A 20090-nucleotide genomic window follows, 5' to 3' on the forward strand; every position below is an offset into this window, starting at 1 on the left:
TTTTTGTAGGTTGGAGAATAAAACCAGTAATTCAAGGAAGCTTCAGCACTACTTTCCCGGAGCACTAAGGACAGTCAAGGTAAGAGCCCGGCTCACACGCGACAATTGATTATAACTTTCATCTCTCTGCACACTAACCCTCAATCCCACATGACAGAGCTGAACAAAATCTTTCCTCTAAACTAACTCTAGGCTTCCTTCGCTTTAAGAATTCGACAGTTCTTACCTGGTTCGTATTTTGTTTTTAAGTCTGTGGTATGAGACCTAACATGGAATCGTTAGAATTAACGTAGTGGCATGCCACGCATCTTTTAGTGTGGTTTGCGTTGTTTACCAAGTATTTGACAACGAAAAAGAAAATTGGGGTCAGTGTTTTTCAGAACATTAATGCACTTATCAGGTACCTCGTGACATACCTTTCCATAAATGGGTATTTTGATAGACGATTAAGACGTCTTAATCTGTTGAGTAAGAACGAGAAGATGAAAGAAGAAAATCGCCGTCGAAGCTAATTACAAACCGACAAGGGCGCCAAAACCCGTCAAAACTACATTTGGGTTTACTGAGATTCACTTGATAGCCAGTCAGCTTTTTCTTAAGGGCTTTTTACAGCAAATAATCCCTACCCTAATGATTGTCAAAGTTGTAGTTTTTTGCTGTTTTTCTTTCAATGATATTCGCTGAGTTTTTGTGGAAGACTAGCTACCACAATAAGCAAGTCACCAAAAGTCAAGGTGTAGTATTTCATAAGCTTCTGTTTCTAATGCTGCTGCCAGTACAAAGGCCAAACTCATGTACAATTAGCGCCCAAACTTGTCTGTGTTTCCAGACTACAAAGGCTGTCCAAAGCTTATTTCTTAATTGACACACAGTAAATGTTAACTCGAAAAATCAAAAATAGAGCAAAAAGATATAAAAAATATTGGTAATGTAACTGCACGGTATTCTTAAAAAAGAAAGGTATCAAACTGAGCGATTATAATCTATTTACTATAATCAACTTAGCTCACCATAATCATGTTATTAGAGTCAACTTAGTTTGACTCAATTCGATTCTATGTTTTTTTTGTCGTTGTTTTAGGTTTTCTTTCGTTCTTTCCTTGTTTTTGAAAAAATTTCAACGATTTGACCTTTATTGCGTTCCTCGGGCGTCAGCAATTTTTCTCAACCACTTGTGTTAAAAAAATAGATTATGATCATGACGATGAAATTTCACTAGTTTAAGAATGCTACATTTTTTCTTTATTACGTGATCAATATTCCTTGCAGGCTATTTGAACAAGACTCACAGATATTCGCCAACGTGTACTGATGGAATTCAATACTTGGCCAGATGATCTTTCTAAACCTTTTCTGGTAGTCCTTATAGTGACGAGCGGTCTCTTGAATCTCCCTCAAGCCACAGGCATGAATTGCAACACTAAACTGACCATGGCCAGTAAGTAGTGGAGGTATTTTGGGTTTTTCTCGGACTGGCAATCTATCTTTTTAAGCTCAGAATGGCCGCTGCCAAACTCTTTATGTTACATATATTAATAGACTATCCTTCTCCCTCCTCCAGTAATACCTGATGTAGAGATTTCCATAAATCCACCAAGGCACGAACTATCTGTAGGTACTGCGGTTAACTTGACTTGTACGGCGCAGCCCAGGAGTATTGATGCAGGATATTACGATCGATGGACCGAGTATATTCAGTGGTACGATCCACAGGACAAGCAAACTGGATACAGATGTGTACAAGGTAGACACATGGTGTTAAAATATAGATGCACATTAATGATCGAAAAACTAACGGCAAATCAACTTGGAAGCTACACGTGTGAAGCAGAAAATGGTTATCGTGCACACTGCAGGAGAGAATCAGTCGAAATTCGTCCTGAAGGTAAATAACAAAGCGGGACAAAGATCATGAAAAATATTTGAGTAAGACGGGTCGAGTAAAAAAAACCAAAGAAAGAAAAGAAACAACTCTATCAGCAGTCCATCACGTCATGTCAAAATGAGATTTTTATTATTAGCTGTAAGTTTCTTGGGTGTTGTTAACGATCTTTAAGCCACAACATTTTAATTCTTTGTTTACGGAATATTGTAAAAAAAATTATGGCTACATAAAGTTTGATCGCTCTTGATCTCAGTGTCTAATAACTGAATGTCTGACCTTTTCTTATGTATTACGCAAGCTGTTGACGATACAACAGAACGAGTGTTAGGGGGGTCTAGACACCTGTCTTCACTTGAACCAACCCTTAACAACCTTCAATGTTGAAAATCCTTTATATATCTTTGTTCTCACAAAAGTAAACTTTAATGACTGTCTCACTTTTGTTCTACAGGAGCCCAAAACATTCAAATTATTGAATATCCAAAGAACCAAAGTGCTTTTATCAATTCCAGCGAATTTTCAATTGTACTGCCACCGGTTATCCCAGGCCAACCATCTCTTGGGTGAAGAACGATGATCCATATGCTTGACAAACCAACCCAAGGGTAGAGGAGAAGGTTATTTTGTTAGACAACAAAACCGTTCGCAGTCAGCTCTTGTTAACAGGAACTAAGATGGAAGACAGTGGCAAATACCACTGCGTGGCTAATAACAGCGCCGGAGTAAGGGTATCAAGAGTGTCTTCCTTATTCACAGAGGATTTAGGTAAGAGGCATTCATTTTTTGCGCCTGAAAATGACAATTTATTCTTAAAACTGTGCAGATGATTTATCCGAAAAGCTTTATAACTTTTCCTCGTCAAAAGGAAGGTTATGAAACAAAATTACCTTCAACCTGAAGTGACTAACAGAATATTAGTATAGTGAGATGGAGAAAAAATCACCGTACAAAATGAAAAGAAAAGACAAAAAATTGAAGAGAAAGGCATAAATTGACTTGAAAGGGAAATTTAATGACAGCAACAACTTATGATCGTTCCTGCTTTAAAATATGAGAAATAACTGCTGATTGGTCAATTACCAACTACCTTTGGAAATAGGAAGGACTCGTTTCCAGCTATTTAATTGCCTTAAGCCTCTCCTTAGGCGTGTCTTCCTTCCTTCTAGTCTATTTGCAAGAGAGTTTGGGAACCTGCAGCTATCATAGCAACAATAATTGCCTCATTGTCATTCCTCAGACCTCCAACCTATTCAAAATGTGGAAGATCTCACAAACCAAAGCGCTGTTGTCGGTTTTAATGTAACTTTTATCTGCACCGCCAAGAGTTATCCCATGCCGAGCATCTCATGTACAGGGGGCAATGATCGGCATTCAACGCAATCCACCCCTGGGACCAACTTCCACCCATCAGGCACTCAAACTGTAACTCAAGTTGTTAAAGATCGGTGGAACATAAGTGTTGTCATCGGTTCTGACGTTACTTTGAATTGTATTACCACTGGTCATCCTCAGTCAACCGTCATGTGGATCAAGAACAACAATTCATATGATGTCCAATCTACTTCAAAGACAATGATCACTCGAGATCGACGTGACCAAACCACTCATTACCAACTGTTTATAGAAACAGTAAAGAAGGAGGATGGGGGCAAATATCAGTGTGCTGCAACTAACATAGCAGGGGAAAAGGCATCAATCGAGGTCAACTTACATGTGAATGATTTAGGTAATAAAATCATGGATTTAGCTTTTGTGTGACACAGAGGTCACTATCTTGCCTTCTTAGCTGTATGTATTTAAACTAATGTTTCGACACAGACATCAACATTCTACAAATTTTGATCAAATAGATGCATTAAGAGTAAGTATAAAAGAAAATAGGCTCAACTGTGGCGGCAACGTCGATAGTCTAAGGCACTTCTAAAGTCTGCCTTACTTACGTTTATTGTGTCTGACCACAATGGTTACTTCCCTATATAAACGCGTCTTTTAACTCTCTGTCCTTGTGAAAACTTATCAAATTGCCAGGGACGTCCTCTGTGCCTGAGATGGGCAGAATTTCCTGATCAGAAGTTGCTGACTTAAAAAGAGCTGAACAGAAGCAAAGTAATTGAAGTTTTTTAGAATTAATAGCTTTGTTATAAGCTGATTATATTCTTTTTCCAGATCTGAAATCTGAATCACGAACACTAGCAAGAAGGACTGGTTGTCAATTTTTCAGCTGACTGCGATCGCTTTCGTAGTATCTGCATCTGTTTTTGCAGTTGGTGCATTTTTGTGGGATCGACGTCTTTTAAAGGTGTTTTCAAAAACTCTGATTCCCCATTTATATGAAAAGGGCTCGTCACGCAATTTGATGCTCCAGCCCCTGAAAATCTATTGCCTTCAAACAGAAATAACAGTAATTACACATAATTAGACGACACTTTTTGCTTCCTTTAGTTAGCATGGGCCTTCAACCATTAAAATCACTGCTAGTCTCTTTAACTTTTTATTTAACTACTTCCTATTTGCCTCTCACAGATCAGCAAGTCCATATCCATGAGCCTCCTCCAAAAATCAGAGAGTCAGTCACTGGTCTAATTGTACTGGCAAGCGAGGGGTGCGGCTACCGCCTCTCTGTTGGGAGAAAGAAAACGAAATCCAGTCTGACACGAATAAAACAACTCTGCATATAGCAATTATTACTACCCTTATATCCCGTTAAGCAAGATGTCATCATTCTTGCGGACTAAATAATGAAACATTCCGGATATGATAAGCTGGGTCATTAAGTATTGTTCGAGCCCACACTCCGGTTCCTCTTCTAGAAACAACGGCGGAAATCATGCCCAACCCCATACGAAAGTGAAACACGCGAATCACCAAGCCATGCAACATAAATTGGTTTTTTTGTATGTTTGTTTGTGTGTTTGTTCTTTTTTTCAAGAAAATAAAACTAAGATATGTTTAGCGGGAGAAATTATCCAGCTTCTTGTTGGGCTGTTTTGATGTTTAAAAGTCCCGGAAGTCGACCACTGTCATAAAGAACTTCCCCATAATGTTCTCCATCTCTTTTGGACCTTTTTATAGCTTTAATTGAATTACGAGCACCTTGAGGGTTTTAATTTACTTCCGTTTTGTAGGTGGGTCAAATTAATTTATCCCGGCAAATTAACAGACAGTAACAACACATTTGCACGCAATAGTCCCAACCTGATATGTGTAATGGTTTTGATAAATGACACAATTTTGTCTGAAGTCTGCGTTCGACTCTGCACAACTTTTCTTTTGATCTAAAGATGGCTACAAAAGCCGATAAGTATTAGGGTCTTTAATAAAGAATACCTTTATTTCCTCTTTCTGATCTTTAGTATTTCATGTAAATTCTCTATGAAAAAAGTAATCTTCGCGTGGGTAGCACTTTGATGAACTTAATAGCACACTTACTCGTGCGCTCAAGGATGATGTTCATAAAAAGAAAGAGTGAAGCAGTTGCTACATATTTATGAATTGTAGGTCTAGTTTATGTGTGAGGAAACGACCTCGGAAAAAAATTCCCAACTTGTATAGAGTGTTATCATGGAACGAAAAATGGAGCAATTATTACTACCCTTATTACCCTTGTGTGTTTTTTTGTCAGGAAGAAATAATATTTTTTAGCTCAAGTTATCCAAACTTCTGTCTGCTAACAATTGCCCTTGTGACTTTTAATACGAAATATTCTTTCGACATTCAAAAACGCATTAATAATTCATAAGCCCATTAACCTATCAAATGGTAGATAATACATCGCGTGCAGTGACTTTATATCGATAAACCTCATCCTTATTAGTATGCGGTGTTTTATCAGATATAGAGACACTGCACGTGACTTATGAATATTAATTAACTATCAACACAGAAACTGACACAACAAATGGTGGGAACATATTTAATGTTCTTTCAACAAATTTCACACAGTAAATTTACTTTTGCACCAAATTAATAGTACAGTTGTGAAATACACATCTGGAAAAATTCTCTATTCCATTAGTACAGTAATCTGGTAAAGGCATATTAGACAATACATCATCTGAAACTGAAATCTGTTTTTCTCGTATGCTAATTTATAACGTTCACAAAAGCATAATTGTTATGAACTCTTTTGACACACGCTTTTCCAAGAATGTTTTTGAAGCCGCTCAAAAAACTCGCAGCACGTGTTTTATCGGGTCAAAAACCACTCGGCTACGCCTCGTGGTTTTAAACCCGATAAAACACTCCTGCTCGTTTTTTAAACATTACATAACCGACAATGCACAACTTTTTGGTGATGGTCAGAGTTTCAAACGCTAATTGATTGTGGGGATCAAATTGAGATAAATTTTTCTCGTAAGATGTTTCATTCTTCCTACCGGTAATTCGCGAAAGCCACTGCCCATCGCCCACGGAAAGGTGTGTGGTCGACCCAGACAATTCTGAATACTCTTTCACTGAGTTGTGATGTTTACTAAGTTCGTTCACCCACAAAAATAGCTGTTTTTCTCGTAGCTTTTTTCATAGCTTTTGCAGCAATGGCCTAAATAGCTAATCAATTCCAATCCAGACTATAAATGACGGTGTTTCTTCAGTCCCTCACTGTTACATATTATAACCTTTCGTTGCTTAAAGCAAGAGAGAGCTTCACATTATATAAGATGAATTCCCTTTTCAGAGTTTCTAATTGGCTGTTCGGGCCAATACTGTTGGTGATTCTAATCTCATCTTCAACGTGTACATGTAAGTAAGATTACCTTCTTACACCATAGTGATGAAGAGCTAAATTACCACTAGTTCGATTTCTCTGCATCAATTTCATCAGTTGCAGGCTGTGTAGACAAATCATACATGTGCGAGGTTGTGCACTAAAACTAAGGCAAATCAAAATTGACTCAAAGACAATCGTCACACAGAGGCATAGGATGTGGTCGACGGAAGTCAGATTCCTTTCTCATCTACGATCCTCGGCTTTTTTATTTCCATTCTGCTCATTTACGTGCAACTTTGTTGACGAAACTTTCGTATTTTTATTCAACAGTTAAGAATTGTGCTGAGCTGCACAGATCTGGTCAGAGAATTAATGGTATTTATACAATCAAACCTGACAACTCACAAGCCTTTGATGTATACTGTGACCAGACAACAGACGGTGGAGGCTGGACAATGTTCCAGAGAAGACTAACTGGTTCCGTTGATTTTAACCGCAGTTGGGCTGACTACAAACATGGTTTTGGAAGTTTCCTCGATGGTGAATTTTGGCTTGGACTGGATAAGATCCTTCGGCTGACTAAAAAGAATAAAAACAACAGGCTTAGAGTGGATCTGGGGGTCGATTCTAAAACAATTGTTTACGCTGAATATAAATGGTTTGGAATTGCGAGCGAAACGGCTGAGTACCAGCTGAACATTGGCAATTTGGCAAATAAGTCAGTAAAAGCAATAATTATTGACAAGTAGCTTCGTTGCGTGACAATAAATGAAACAGTGAAGCAAAAGGATACGACTTTCTGGGGAAAAAGAAAATGATTGTAGTACCTATCAGTCGACAGACAAAACGATTAAGATCTCTAGCTCTCGGGACTTGACTGGTTTTCCCGGTCTTGAAATCAAAGCCAGAGGGTAAAGAAGATGAATTTGGTCCATCGAGTATCAACAAAATGACTACACTGAAGAGCTCAGTTATAGCCCTCGTTACTATCGAAGTAAGCCTCATATAAGCTTTTTAACAATAAATCACCTCGACTATTTTTTCTTGTATACGTTTTCGTCTAGACTAAGCACTTTGTGAGCATATTACCGCATGTATATGTGCGTGTTACACTAATGAATAGATTTCGTGTAGTATTCCTTTAACGAGTCCCTGACTCAGCTAAGGGTCTGAAAATCTGACCTGTAATGCAAGTATTAAAGCTCAATGTCGCAATGCTCAGATTCACATTTTTCTTTTCCCTTTTTTTTCACACTTATCTTCTCGAGATTAAAAAATCTTTTTTCCCATTTTTTTTTCATCTTGACAAAAATTGCGCACAAGTTTCAAATAATTTATGAGTGGATCTTACTTTCTTAACAGATGCGACTGTCAGCGATTCTCTCCGTGATCATAATGGCTCAAAGTTTAGAACCTGGGATCAAAAGCATTCCATCTGTCCTGAAAAAGTAGGGGAAAGCTGGTGGTTCCCGGAAGTACTGTGCTATTCGTTCAAATCTAAACGGAATTTATGAAAGCAAAGAAAACGGAAAAATTCATTGGGGAAAATTAGATCTTGACGATCCTACTCGCACTCCCAAAACAACAGAAATGAAAATCAGACCTGCAGAATTCAAACGGCGAGAAGAGAGGCGGACAAAACGAGGAACAATGAAAGAAAGGGTGTGATGGTGAAAGAGCGCGTTCACATATTTCCTGAGAGAACACTGATTTGTTTTCTGAACTTCTCATGTATATCAAGGAATTTACGCTTTTGATTGAAGGACTACTGTTGATGTCACTAAATTTCTATTTGTCAATTCTGGATTACAGTGATGAGGTCGATTCAGAGCATTTCAGTAAGTTATAACATTCTTTTTAATCAACAAGTGTGGCTGTCGTTGGTATTTAAGAATTCCCAACACTGACAACGCAATGACGATAATCAAATGAGAGAAAACTATTTGTAGAAATATTTGTAGCCGAAATGCAAACGAAACGGCTAAGTACCCACCGAACATTGAAAATATTGCAAGTAAGTCGACAAAAACAACTATGAAAATTAACTCCGTTGCACGATCATAAATAAAGCATACAACTTTCTTGAAAAGGAATTTATGGATACAACTGAACAAGAATGATTAATTGGAGATATTTAGATCCTAAAGATGTTACCCGCGCTTCCAGAACATCAGAAATGAAAATCAGACCAGTGAAATTTTCTTTGAGCTTTCGAAATGAACTTTTCGACCCTATGACTTGATTAAGACATCTGATCGACCAGAAAAGCAAATGGCATACGGTGAAGAAAGTGGCGGATAAAACCAGGACCAAAGGTGCGAACAATCGATTAAAGCGAAAATGAAGTTCACGCAATTTATACAAGAAAATACGGTAATTCGGAGTAAGGTTGAACTGAGCAGTGAAGGCGTAATATTAGACAATGCACCAAAGGTGGAGAAATTAATAGGGGAACACTGTATTTGACCATTATTGGTGAAATATTTTAGTTCCACAGTAAATTGTGTGAACCCAAAAATAACTTTCTGATCGTGTAAACTGGTCGTCTGGGCAAGAGTAATCCAGAGAAGACTGTCATCATCATTGTTATCAGAGTCAATTGACTTTGATGAGGACTTCCGCCTATTTTGTCGAATTGTCAGTCATTACTAATGTGTCACTCTGAAAATGGTTATTAGATGGTTATCAAATGGTTATTTGATCGCCTAAGAGAGTTCCCTCTTTCGACAGAACAACATTATTAATAAAGAGAGGATCGAAACTCACACCTTCAGATTCCATGCTCGGAAGCTCTACCATTGAGCCACGTAGACTCAATGGTGAGCCATCACGTGAACCAATAATTCCCAAATGCCCCAAGCTTGTGACATTTCTCCAAACAATCACTTTCGGGTCGGATAATGTGATGATAAAATCATTGTTTGTTGACATCTATAAGCTTACTTGTCAACCAACGGTGAAAATACCCTTTTACGGTGAGAAAAGGCTTTCTCGGCCAAGAAGCAAAAACCGTGAAAAGGCTTAAATTGTCAGACTAAGAAATTTGGTAAATGATCGACGATACTTACCGCTGAAGGAAACGGAAACGAAGCGGAAGCGATGAGCAGTCAATCGTGTCTATTTCAAGATATGCAATTCCACGGCTGGAATGGAATGGGTCTTGACTAAGCATTCTACAAGAAATAGATAAGTTACGAAGCATTTAGAAAGAACCAAGGAAGTTACGTGAGTGTCTTCTCGAGCTTAGCTCGAAAACTAGTAACTCCCTCTAAATCTTGTATGAAACATTGTCAAATATCTGATGAGATAGCCTCTCAAGTATAGAGTTATGGGGCCAGAGATTTCAACCCTTTGAAATATAAAGGGGAAGGTTGGACACGAGCAAGAAAGAATCGTGCTAAAAATACTTTTAGTGAAGCAGAAAAAACATTCTTATTTGTCAATGGAAAGGGAAAAAAAACAAAACAAAGCAAAAGCAATCAAAAGGCTCTTGGAGCCAGCTCATTCATATCATGGCTTAAGTTTATATTGATTTCTTGGACTTGCTGAATACAGTTGAATTCAGTTTATGTGATTTTTTAAGACTTATAGAATAAATTTCTTTTATTTTGGGGGCAGTTGTGTGATAAGAAAACGTGTGCATTCTTCGCAATGGGAATTGGAAAAAAGCCGTTGTGTGGGCTGGAGGTGGGATGAGTAGAGGTCATTAGGCAGACAGTGTCCTTTTTGTTGGTGTGTGTATGTGTTTGTGGGGCGGGGGGTGGGCCGGTGGTCATAATCAGGTATCAAATGTTGCTCTAACAGCAAGACATTAGTAGCCCTCATCTTTCACCATCATTTGCACTATTATGAAATATTCCTTGCCCGATTTATGATATCTCTTGTTTTTAACAAAGTGGTCACTGCATTTGATTTTTAACAAAGCGGCCACAATTGTTCTTAATAGAATTTCAAGCCTTCATGCAGTCTGATTTTCGCATATTAATATTTGCGTAGTCACCAAACAGATGAGGGATAAAACTACCGGAAAAGTAAACAAATGGCCAGTCACGAAAGCAACGCTTCGCTTTTCTATATAGAAATTAGGTGTGAACATTTCGGCTACTCGATACAAGTTGTATTTGTAGAAGTTCGGAAACGTGATTTGAGGTTATTATTTTTATTAAACCATACAAACATTTTATTTCTTTCCATGTGAGTTTTTGAGCTTCATCGAAATTGATTTTGACTTTCACTAAGTGGGGGCGGGGAGTAGCACGCGAGACTACTTCCCTTCACGGTCCACAATGCAACTTCCGTCTACGGAATACAACTTCCGTCCACAATCGACAACTTCCGTCAACATCTGCTTCACCACAATATCTCATTCGTTGCTTCCAGCATGAATGAGCTAGAAAGGAAGAGCATTGGGGAAAACGATCCCCGGAAACGGGAGCTTTTCGTCCAAACGGAAAGGTTGGAATCAGAGTGTTGAATTCCAATTAAGGAGATTTACGTCTTTCACTACTTTTTAATGTCCAGTCCTTACGGAGAGAGGAGAAATAGCGCTTTATATATATCTTAGAAAAAAATATACGTCTTCGAAATCATAAGAACTCTACCTCAAGCGTGCAAAGAGTGGGTTGATTCTCAGCCCACATGACACATATGCTCCGGACTTATGTTTGCTTATATTGATAAGCTGAACGAGTTCCGAGAATGCCAGAGCAAAGATTGCATTACATCTTAACTTGCCTGATTATTGACGAGCTAATTTTTATCGTCCTCTCCTAACTTATATTTTAACACAACACGTGACGCTTTCATGAATTACTAGTTTGCTTCTTCTCGAGACGTGAGCTTGGGCTGCCTGTGTAGATAGAGGACTGTCATTGATCTTTCTCTAGTCACTTCGTCATCGTTCTGTTAATTTTAGTTTAAATTAAAAATATGACCAGTCCCACATAGTCACCTTTTCTCCAGACTACCTCGCAATGTGTTATTTGAAGGCTAATTCGCCCAACATTTTTAAAGGAAAAGTTATGATTTGGAATTAATAAACAAGACAGGAGCGTTGAGTCACGATGTGCGTGGTAGATTTGCGGCTGGAAAGGGTGGCTAATGTTTTAATTACCGGATTTAACATAGTAATCCTTGACAAAAAAACCGAAATTATCTGAACGTTCGACTCCCACGTCTCGAAATATGATACTTTTTGTAGGTTGGAGTATAAAACCAGTAATTCAAGGCAGCTTCAACGGTACTTTCCCGGAGCTCGAAGGACAGTCAAGGTAAGTGCCCGGCTCACACGCGGCAATTGATCATAAGTTTCATATCTCTTTACACTAACCCTGAATCCCACTCTACAGAGCTGAACAAAAACTTTCCTCTAAAACTTATTCTAGGCTTTTTTCGCTCTAAGAATTCGTCAGTTCTTACCTGGTTCGTATTTTGTTTCTAAGTCTGTGGTATGAGACCTAACATGGAATCATAAGAATTAACATGGTGGCATGCCACGCATCTTTTAGCCTGGTTTGCGTTGTTTACCAAGTATTTGACAACGAAAGAGAAAATTGGGGTCCGTGTTTTTCTGAACATTAATGCACTTATCAGGCATCTCGCGTGACATACCTTTCCATAAATGGGTATTTTAATAGACGATTAAGACGTCTCAATCTTTTGAGTAAGAACAAGAATATGAAAAAGAAAATCGCCGTCGAAGCTTATTAATGGACGATCAAGACGTCTTAATCTGTTGAGTAAGAACGAGAAGATGAAAGAAGAAAATTGCCGTCGAAGCTAATTACAAACCGACAAGGGCGACAATACCCGTCAAAACTACATTTGGGTACACTTGATAGCCAGTCAGCTTTTTCTTTAGGGCTTTTTACAGCAAATATTCCCTACGCTAATGATTGTCAAAGTTGTAGTTTTTTGCTGTTTTCTTTTGATGATATTCTGCTGAGTTTTTCTGGAAGACTAGCTACCACAATAAGCAAGTTAACAAAAGTCACGGTGTAGGATTTCTTAAACTCCTACTGCTGCCAGTACAAAAGCTAAATTCATGTACAATTAGCGCCCAAACTTGTCTGTGTTTCTAGACTACATAGGCTGTCCAAAGCTTATTTCTCAATTGACACAGAGTAAATGTTAACTCGAAAAATCAAAAATAGAACAAGAAGATATAAAAATATCGGTAATGTAGCTGCATGGTATTCTTAAAAAAGAAAGGTATCAAACTGAGCGAAATAATCTATTTACTGTAATCAACTTAGCTCACCATAATCATGTTATTAGAGTCAACTAAGTTTGACACTCTTCCGATTCTGTTTTTTTTTTTTTTCTTTTTTCGTCGTCATTGTTTTTTTGGTTTTCTTTTGTTCTTTACTTTTTAAAAAAAAAATTTCAACGATTTGACCGTTATTGCGTTCCCCGGGCGTCAGTAATTATTCTCAACCACTTATGTTAAAAAAAGAGATCATGATCATGACGCTGACATTTCACTATTTTAAGAGGGCATTACGGTTGGTTTATGGTTAGATTTTGGTAACTTACTTAAAAAATCATGTTTAATCAACAATTCAATCAAATCACCTCAAACTTGGCAAGAGGTACACCCAAGCAACTGCCTACAACATGACATTTTTTGAGTAAACATATTTTAACAAGTTACTGTGAAGGGCTATTCTGAGGGTCAAATTGGGCCCCCCCCCTCCACTTTTTTGTCATTTCCTTTTAAAATAATCACCTAATTTTTGGTATGATAAAGCATTATCAAATGAGCTGCAACCTTATTGAGAGCTATTCCCTTTTGACTATTTTGGTTGTCATGGTAACCAGTTAGATTTTGCAAAAGACAAATTACTTATAAAATCAGTTGTATATCAGAAAAATAAATTTTACTCAATTACATTGCAGATAATTACAAAAACAATCTTTGTACCAAATTTGGTGTCAGTAGCTGAAATACTCTTCAAGAAATTTGAGGGGCCGATAAAATTACCCCGAAAAGAGCTATTTTCGGAAAAATGGAATTAAAACTTCAGTTATTTCTAAATGTCATTTGTAAGACTAAAGACTCCATAAAATGGCCTTTTGTACATCACAGCACACCTACTTGAAGGTATGCTTAGGTTCTTTGGTTCTCTCTCTTTTAACCCACTCTGCAGAGCTGTGTTTTGTCAAAGTCTCCAGCTTCAAATTATGCCTTCCACAGGTTACACACAGGTCTTCTTCTCTCTGCTAAGCTTGTCTTCGTGCAAGTCTATATTGTTTGTGTTTTTCTTGAGCTCTGTGCTATGCTTGCTGAATTCTTCCATTGTTTCTTTGCCTTACTTCCTTCTACCTGTGCCTCCACAGTTCTTTTGTAGCTGTTTGCTTCTTTCCTCTTGGAAGGCTTGACTAAGGGCGTCTTCATGGCTGGCATATTGTACACCTCACAAAATTTGGCAACTTCTTCTCTCCCATTCCCACTCTCAAATACAGCAAACTCCATTCTTCTGTTCACATCTTTTCCTTGAAGAGCTCTAGGATAACATCATCTTGAGGGTGGCTACCAGTTGCAAGAAACTCAGAGTGCCCCAACCACTGCACTTGACATAAAGTGAGCTACCAATTCCAAACTGGTAAGAGGAACTCTTCAATATCTGTATTTGACTTAGTAGATCCATAAAGACAATCAACGCTTTTATTAATAAAGGGATATAACTGTAGTAATTTTGGTCCAGCATTGATCCAGAAAAACAGCTTTTATATCTTGGTTCAAAGGCCTTAAAATTTAACTCACGTAACTCTTAACTAAATTACGTGGAGTTTATTCGTAAATTCTCTTCACAAATTTAAGAAGACTGTCCATTGAAACAAGTCTGTATCCTTTCGGCAGGCGCCAGATGATCTTCAATACGTTCATTCGAGGAGCTTTCATCGTCGTTTGGCTGTATTTTCCGTTTGGAAGCAGATTCTGCGAGGGGCAGAATTTGGTTGTGTCCTCGTGTACCGGTACACAAAGGAACGAAACATTAACGAACTGCGTCACAACTCCATGTATGGATATGAAAACAATAAGAATTCCCCCGTGTACCGGTACACCAGGACAGCCCCCAGACCCCAGAATTTGCTCGCTGACAACATCATCTTCTCTAACGAAGGTGACCTCTACAGCTCTCGTTTCTTTCCTTCTCTTTTGCGCTACTTCCTGCTTCTGGGTTCCTTTAAAACCTTTCTTTCTTTTTAAAGCATAATTCCTTAAAAGAGACTGTTTTTTCCCCAACTTTTGACACGGTTTACGGGCAAGAAGACAAGATGGACACTCACGCTCGATCTGTGAAGATTGAGTGCTTTGTAACCGGGCTTCATATTGGTGGAAATTTTAACTTAAGAATGTGGAGCTGGACTTGAGGGTCTCAGGATCGAATGGACTTAGTTTTAGTACCATTTTGGAGAAATGAAACGTGCCAAAACGATTGGATTACCTGTGGTTGTCATGGCAACCAAAAACAAGCAACGTACTGGCCTTTAAAGGGGCTGTTTTTAGCGGCGCATGAATAAAAAAGCTAAAAAAACATATATTATCTGAAACATTATCTGAGAATCATTTAAGAGGAAATAAAAATAAGTGAAATTTTCCATTTTTATTCAAAATCCAACCGCTATGCGCCCTTAAGAATGCTACGTTTTTTCTTTATTACTCGAGCAATCTTCCTTACAGGCTATTTGAACAAGACTCACATTTACTCGCCAAAGTGTACTGATGGGAATCAATACTTGGCCGGATGATGCCTCTAAACCTTTTCTGGTGGTCCTTATAGTGACGAGCGGTCTCTTGAATCTCCCTCAAGCCGCGGGCATGAACTGCAACACTAAACTGACTAGTAAGTAGCGGAGGTATTTTGAGTTTTTCTCGAACTGGCAATCTATCTTTTTAAGTTCAGAATGGCCCCTAACAAATTCTCTATGTAACATATGTTTAATGGACTATCTTTCTCCCTCCTCCAGTAATACCTGATGTAGAGATTTCCATAAATCCACCAAGGCAAGAATTATCCGTAGGTACAGCGGTAAACCTGACCTGTACGGCGCAGCCCAGAAGTATTGATGCAGGATATTACGATCGATGGACCGAGTATATTCAGTGGTACGATCCACAGGACAAGCCAGCTGGATACAGATGTGTACAGGGTAGACACATGGTGTTAAAACATAGATGCACATTAATGATCGAAAAACTGACGGCAGATCAACTTGGAAGCTACACGTGTGAAGCAGGAAATGGTTATCGTGCCCACTGCAGGAGAGAATCAGTCGAAATTCGTCCTGAAGGTAAACAACAAAGCAGGAAAAAGATACATGAAAAATATTTGAATAAGACGGGTCGAGTAAAAAAAATATAGAAAAGAAACAACTCTATCAGCAGTCCATCATGTCATGTCAACATGAGATTTTTATTATTAGCTGTCAGTTTCTTAGTTGTTATTAAAAATTACCTTCTCCTCTACCCTTGGGTTGGTCTCTCTAAGCCACAAAATTTTAATTCTTATATTAACGGAATATTGTAAAAAATATACGGCTACATAAAATTTGATGGAAAATAACTCAAGAGGACATTTTCGCTCTTGATCTCAGTGTCTAATGACTAAATGTCTGACCTTTTCTTACGTATTATGCAAGCTGTTGACGATACAACAGAACGAGTGATAGAGGGTCCAGATGCCTACCTTCACTTCAACCAACCCTTAAAAAACCTTCAATGCCACTTTTCTTTAAGTATTTTTGTTCTCACAAAAATAATCTTTAACGACTGTCTCACTTTTGTTCTGCAGGAGCCCAAAACATTCAAATTATTGAATATCCAAAGAACCAAAGTGCTTTTATCAATTCCAGCGTAACTTTCAATTGCACTGCCACCGGTCATCCCAGGCCAACCATCTCTTGGGTGAAGAACGATGATCCATATGCTTTACAAACCAACCCAAGGGTAGAGGAGAAGGTTATTTTGTTAGACAACAAAACCGTTCGCAGTCAGCTCTTGTTAAAAGGAACTAAGATGGAAGACATTGGCAAATACAACTGCGTGGCTAATAACAGCGCTGGAGAAAGGGTATCCAGAGTGTCTTCCTTATTCACAGAGGATTTAGGTAAGAGGCATTCATTTTTTGCGCCCGAAAATGACAATTTATTCTTAAAAACTGTGCAGATGATTTATCCGAAAAGCTTTGTAACGATGTCTCGTCAAAAGGAAGGTTATGAAACAAAATTAGCTTCAACCTGAAGTGACGAACAGAATATTAGTATGGTGAGATGGAAAAAAATCACCGTACAAAATGAAAAGAAAAGAGAAAAAATTGAAGAGGAAGGCAAAAAAGGACGTGGAAGGGAAATTTTATGACAGCAACAACTTATGATCCTTCCTGTTTTAAAATATGAGAAATAACTGTTGATTTGTCACTTGCCAAGTACCTTTGGAAATAGGTAGGACTCGTTTCCAGCTTTTTAATTGCCTTAAGCCACTCCTTAGGCGTGTCTTCCTTCCTTCTAGTCTATTTGCAAGAGAGTTTGCGAAGCTGCAGCTATCATAGCAACAATAATTGCCTCACTGTCATTCCTCAGACCTCCAACCTATTCAAAATGTGGAAGATCCCACGAACCAAAGCGCTGTTGTCAGTTTTACTGTAACTTTTATCTGCACCGCCGAGAGTCATCCCAAGCCAAGCATCTCACATGAAGGGGGCAATGATCGGCATTTAACGCAATCCACCCCAGGGACCAACTTCCACCCATCAGGTACTCAAACTGTAACTCAAGTTGTTGAAGATCGGTGGAATCTAAGTGTTGTCATCGGTTCTGACGTTACTTTGAATTGTATTACCACTGGTCATCCTCAGTCAACCGTCAGGTGGATCAAGAACAACAATTCATATGATGTCCAATCTACTTCAAAGACAATGATCACTCGAGATCGACGTGACCAAACCACTCATTACCAACTGTTTATAGAAAAAGTGAAGAAGGAGGATGGGGGCAAATATCAGTGTGCTGCAAGTAACATAGCAGGGGAAAAAGCATCAATCGAGGTCAACTTACATGTCAATGATTTAGGTAATAAAATCATGGATTTAGCTTTTTGTGCGATTTAGTTTTTGTGCCTTCTGTATTTAAACTAATGTTTCGACACAGACATCAACATTCTACAAAGTTTGATCAAATAGATGCATTAAGAGTAAGTACAAAAGAAAATAGGCTCAATTCTGACAGCAACGTCGATAGTCTCAAGCACTTGAGTCTGAAAAGAGTCTGTCTTAATTATGTTCATTGTGTCTGACCACCATGGTTACTTCCCTACATAAACTAATATCTAATAACTCTCTGTTCCTGTGAAAACTTATCAAATTGCTAGAAGGACGTCCCCTGTGCCTGAGATGGGCAGAATTTCCTGATTAGTAGTTGGTGATTTAAAGAGAGCTGAAAAGAAGCAAAGTAATTGAATTTTTGTAGAATTGATAGCTTTGTTATAAGCAGATTATTTTCCTTTTCCAGATCTGAAATCTGAATCACAAACACTGGCAAGAAGGACTGGATTGTCAATTTTTCAGCTGACTGCGATCGCTTTCGTGGTATCTGCATCTGTTTTTGCAGTTGGTGCATTTTTGTGGGATCGACGTCTTTTAAAGGTATTTTCAAAAACTCTGATTCCCCATTTATATGAAAAGGGCTCGTCACGCAATTTGATGCTCCAGCCCCTGAAAGTCTATTGGCTTCAAACAGAAATAACTGTAATTACACATAATTAGATGACCCTTTTTGCTTCCTTTAGTAAGCATGTGCCTTCAACCATCTAAATCACTGCTAATCTCTTTGACTTTTTATTTAACTACTTCCTATTTGCCTCTCACAGATCAGCAAGTCCATATCCATGAGCCTCCTCCGAAAGTCAGAGAGACAATCAGTGGTCTAATTGTACTGGCAAGCGAGGGGTGCGGCTACCGCCTCTCTGTTGGGAGAAATAAAAGGAAATCCAGTCTGGCACGAATAAAACAGCTCTGCATATAGTTATAGGAAGACGACCAGAAGCGTTTGAAGCGTTAGTTTTTACAACCCACTAAATCAAATGAGTCACACAAATGACAGAATAAATTTTGCAAACGACCAAATCAGTGCGTTACGCCTTTGACCCCTAAGAGTGACTTGCATCTTAATTCTCCTCACAACATCATCTGTCTGAATCACAGATGACCCTAACCCTAAGTATTTTATTGGGAGATAAATGGAGAACAAAATGGGGAATTTGCTGACAGATGTTAATGAGAAAAGGTTTAAACTGGTTGGGTATCATGTTTACAAGCGACCGAAAAAGTCTGTACAACTTACAGTGTATCATGATTATAGGGGGTAAGTTTCTAAAGAAACTGTGGTGCTGCGTCGCTGGGAGAATAAAACAAGGTAATTTTGTATTACCAGCTGAGTTGGTAACGTAAATTGGCCACTGCAAAGAGTTTTAAAGCTGACGCTTCGAGCGTAAGCCTTCTGTTAGCCCTCCGTTAGCCCTTCGTTTGCCCTTCGTCATTTGCTCTGGCGAAGTACTTACCCTCGAAACGTCATCTTTGAAACTCTCAAGTCAACGGTTGCCAACTTACGTTCTCAACTCAGTTGGTAATACTAAATTGCCTTATCAAGATTACAACCGACCGAATAAGTTCGCATAACGGACAGAAAAAACATACTAATTATTTCTTACAACAGAAAGAGTAACCAAGCTAATTATTTCAATTGACAAAGTACTATGATAACAACCGACCCAGTAAGTGAATAGCAACTTCTTACTAACCGAGGGCCGTACTAAGGAATGTTGGTTATAGGTAAGTAAGTAGTTTGTTAGCTTTCGTGACCAAAAATACACGGCTTATGACCGTTCCCGTGCCATGTGATAAAACAAGCTACTGGAGTGGTGTCTTACATTTTATCAAATATAAAGTATAAACTAACTAATTTTTGCAGCTGACTAAAAAAGTGAGTACGGTTGACAGAGTAAAATTTCTAAGTGACTGTTTAAGTCCCCATAACCAACCAGGTGATATTTCAATAACGCCAAGTTTCGGAGTGATGTTTATTTTAGTGATGTTCACAGTTGACCGAACAAGTAAACAAGTGACTGAGATATATCTTATAGAGACCCCCAAAGGGTTATTAAAAAATGTAGGATCTCTTTGTATGTCAAGCATCGATTTTACTAAGACTGCGAAAGGAAGAAAATAAAGTGGAGAACATTTAGTCTTTAGTAACAACCATGATAAGAGCGATATCATTCTGCATTCTGCATTCTAGACGCAGTTGCTTCATATTTATGAATTGTTGGTCTAGCTTATGTGGGAAAAAACGACCACGGAAAAAAATTCTCAAGTTGTAGGAAGTGTTATCATGGAACGAAAAATGGAACAATTATTACTACCCTTATTATCCTTGTGTGTGTGTGTTTTTTTTGTTTTTTGTTTGTTTTTTTTTGTCAGGAAGAAGTAACATTTTTAA

The 20090-nt window shown here is 38.3% G+C and overlaps 1 protein-coding gene and 1 pseudogene across 3 annotated transcripts; both read left to right on the top strand.

The window, feature by feature from the left end:
• The first annotated feature begins 1259 nt into the window (after positions 1-1259).
• On the top strand, positions 1260-4468 carry LOC136276938 (peroxidasin homolog; annotated as a pseudogene).
• Positions 4469-11790: 7322 nt separating this feature from the next.
• Positions 11791-19827, top strand: LOC131775970 (peroxidasin homolog). 3 transcript variants are annotated; one of them, XM_059092099.2, is made up of 8 exons: positions 11828-11863; positions 14095-14197; positions 15280-15442; positions 15567-15890; positions 16391-16705; positions 17178-17666; positions 18105-18238; positions 18463-19827. In XM_059092099.2, the coding sequence occupies exons 3-8, from the start codon at positions 15322-15324 to the stop codon at positions 18520-18522; spliced, it is 1443 nt and encodes a 480-aa protein (XP_058948082.2). In that variant the 5' UTR covers positions 11828-11863; positions 14095-14197; positions 15280-15321; the 3' UTR covers positions 18523-19827. The 3 variants fall into 3 exon arrangements, with proteins under 3 accessions (XP_058948080.2, XP_058948082.2, XP_058948081.2); XM_059092098.2 differs by having other exon boundaries at positions 11830-11863; positions 15265-15442; XM_059092097.2 differs by lacking the exon at positions 14095-14197 and having other exon boundaries at positions 11791-11863.
• The last annotated feature ends 263 nt before the right edge of the window (positions 19828-20090 follow it).

Source organism: Pocillopora verrucosa, chromosome 1, assembly GCF_036669915.1.
Source record: "Pocillopora verrucosa isolate sample1 chromosome 1, ASM3666991v2, whole genome shotgun sequence".
Lineage (NCBI taxonomy): Eukaryota > Metazoa > Cnidaria > Anthozoa > Scleractinia > Pocilloporidae > Pocillopora > Pocillopora verrucosa.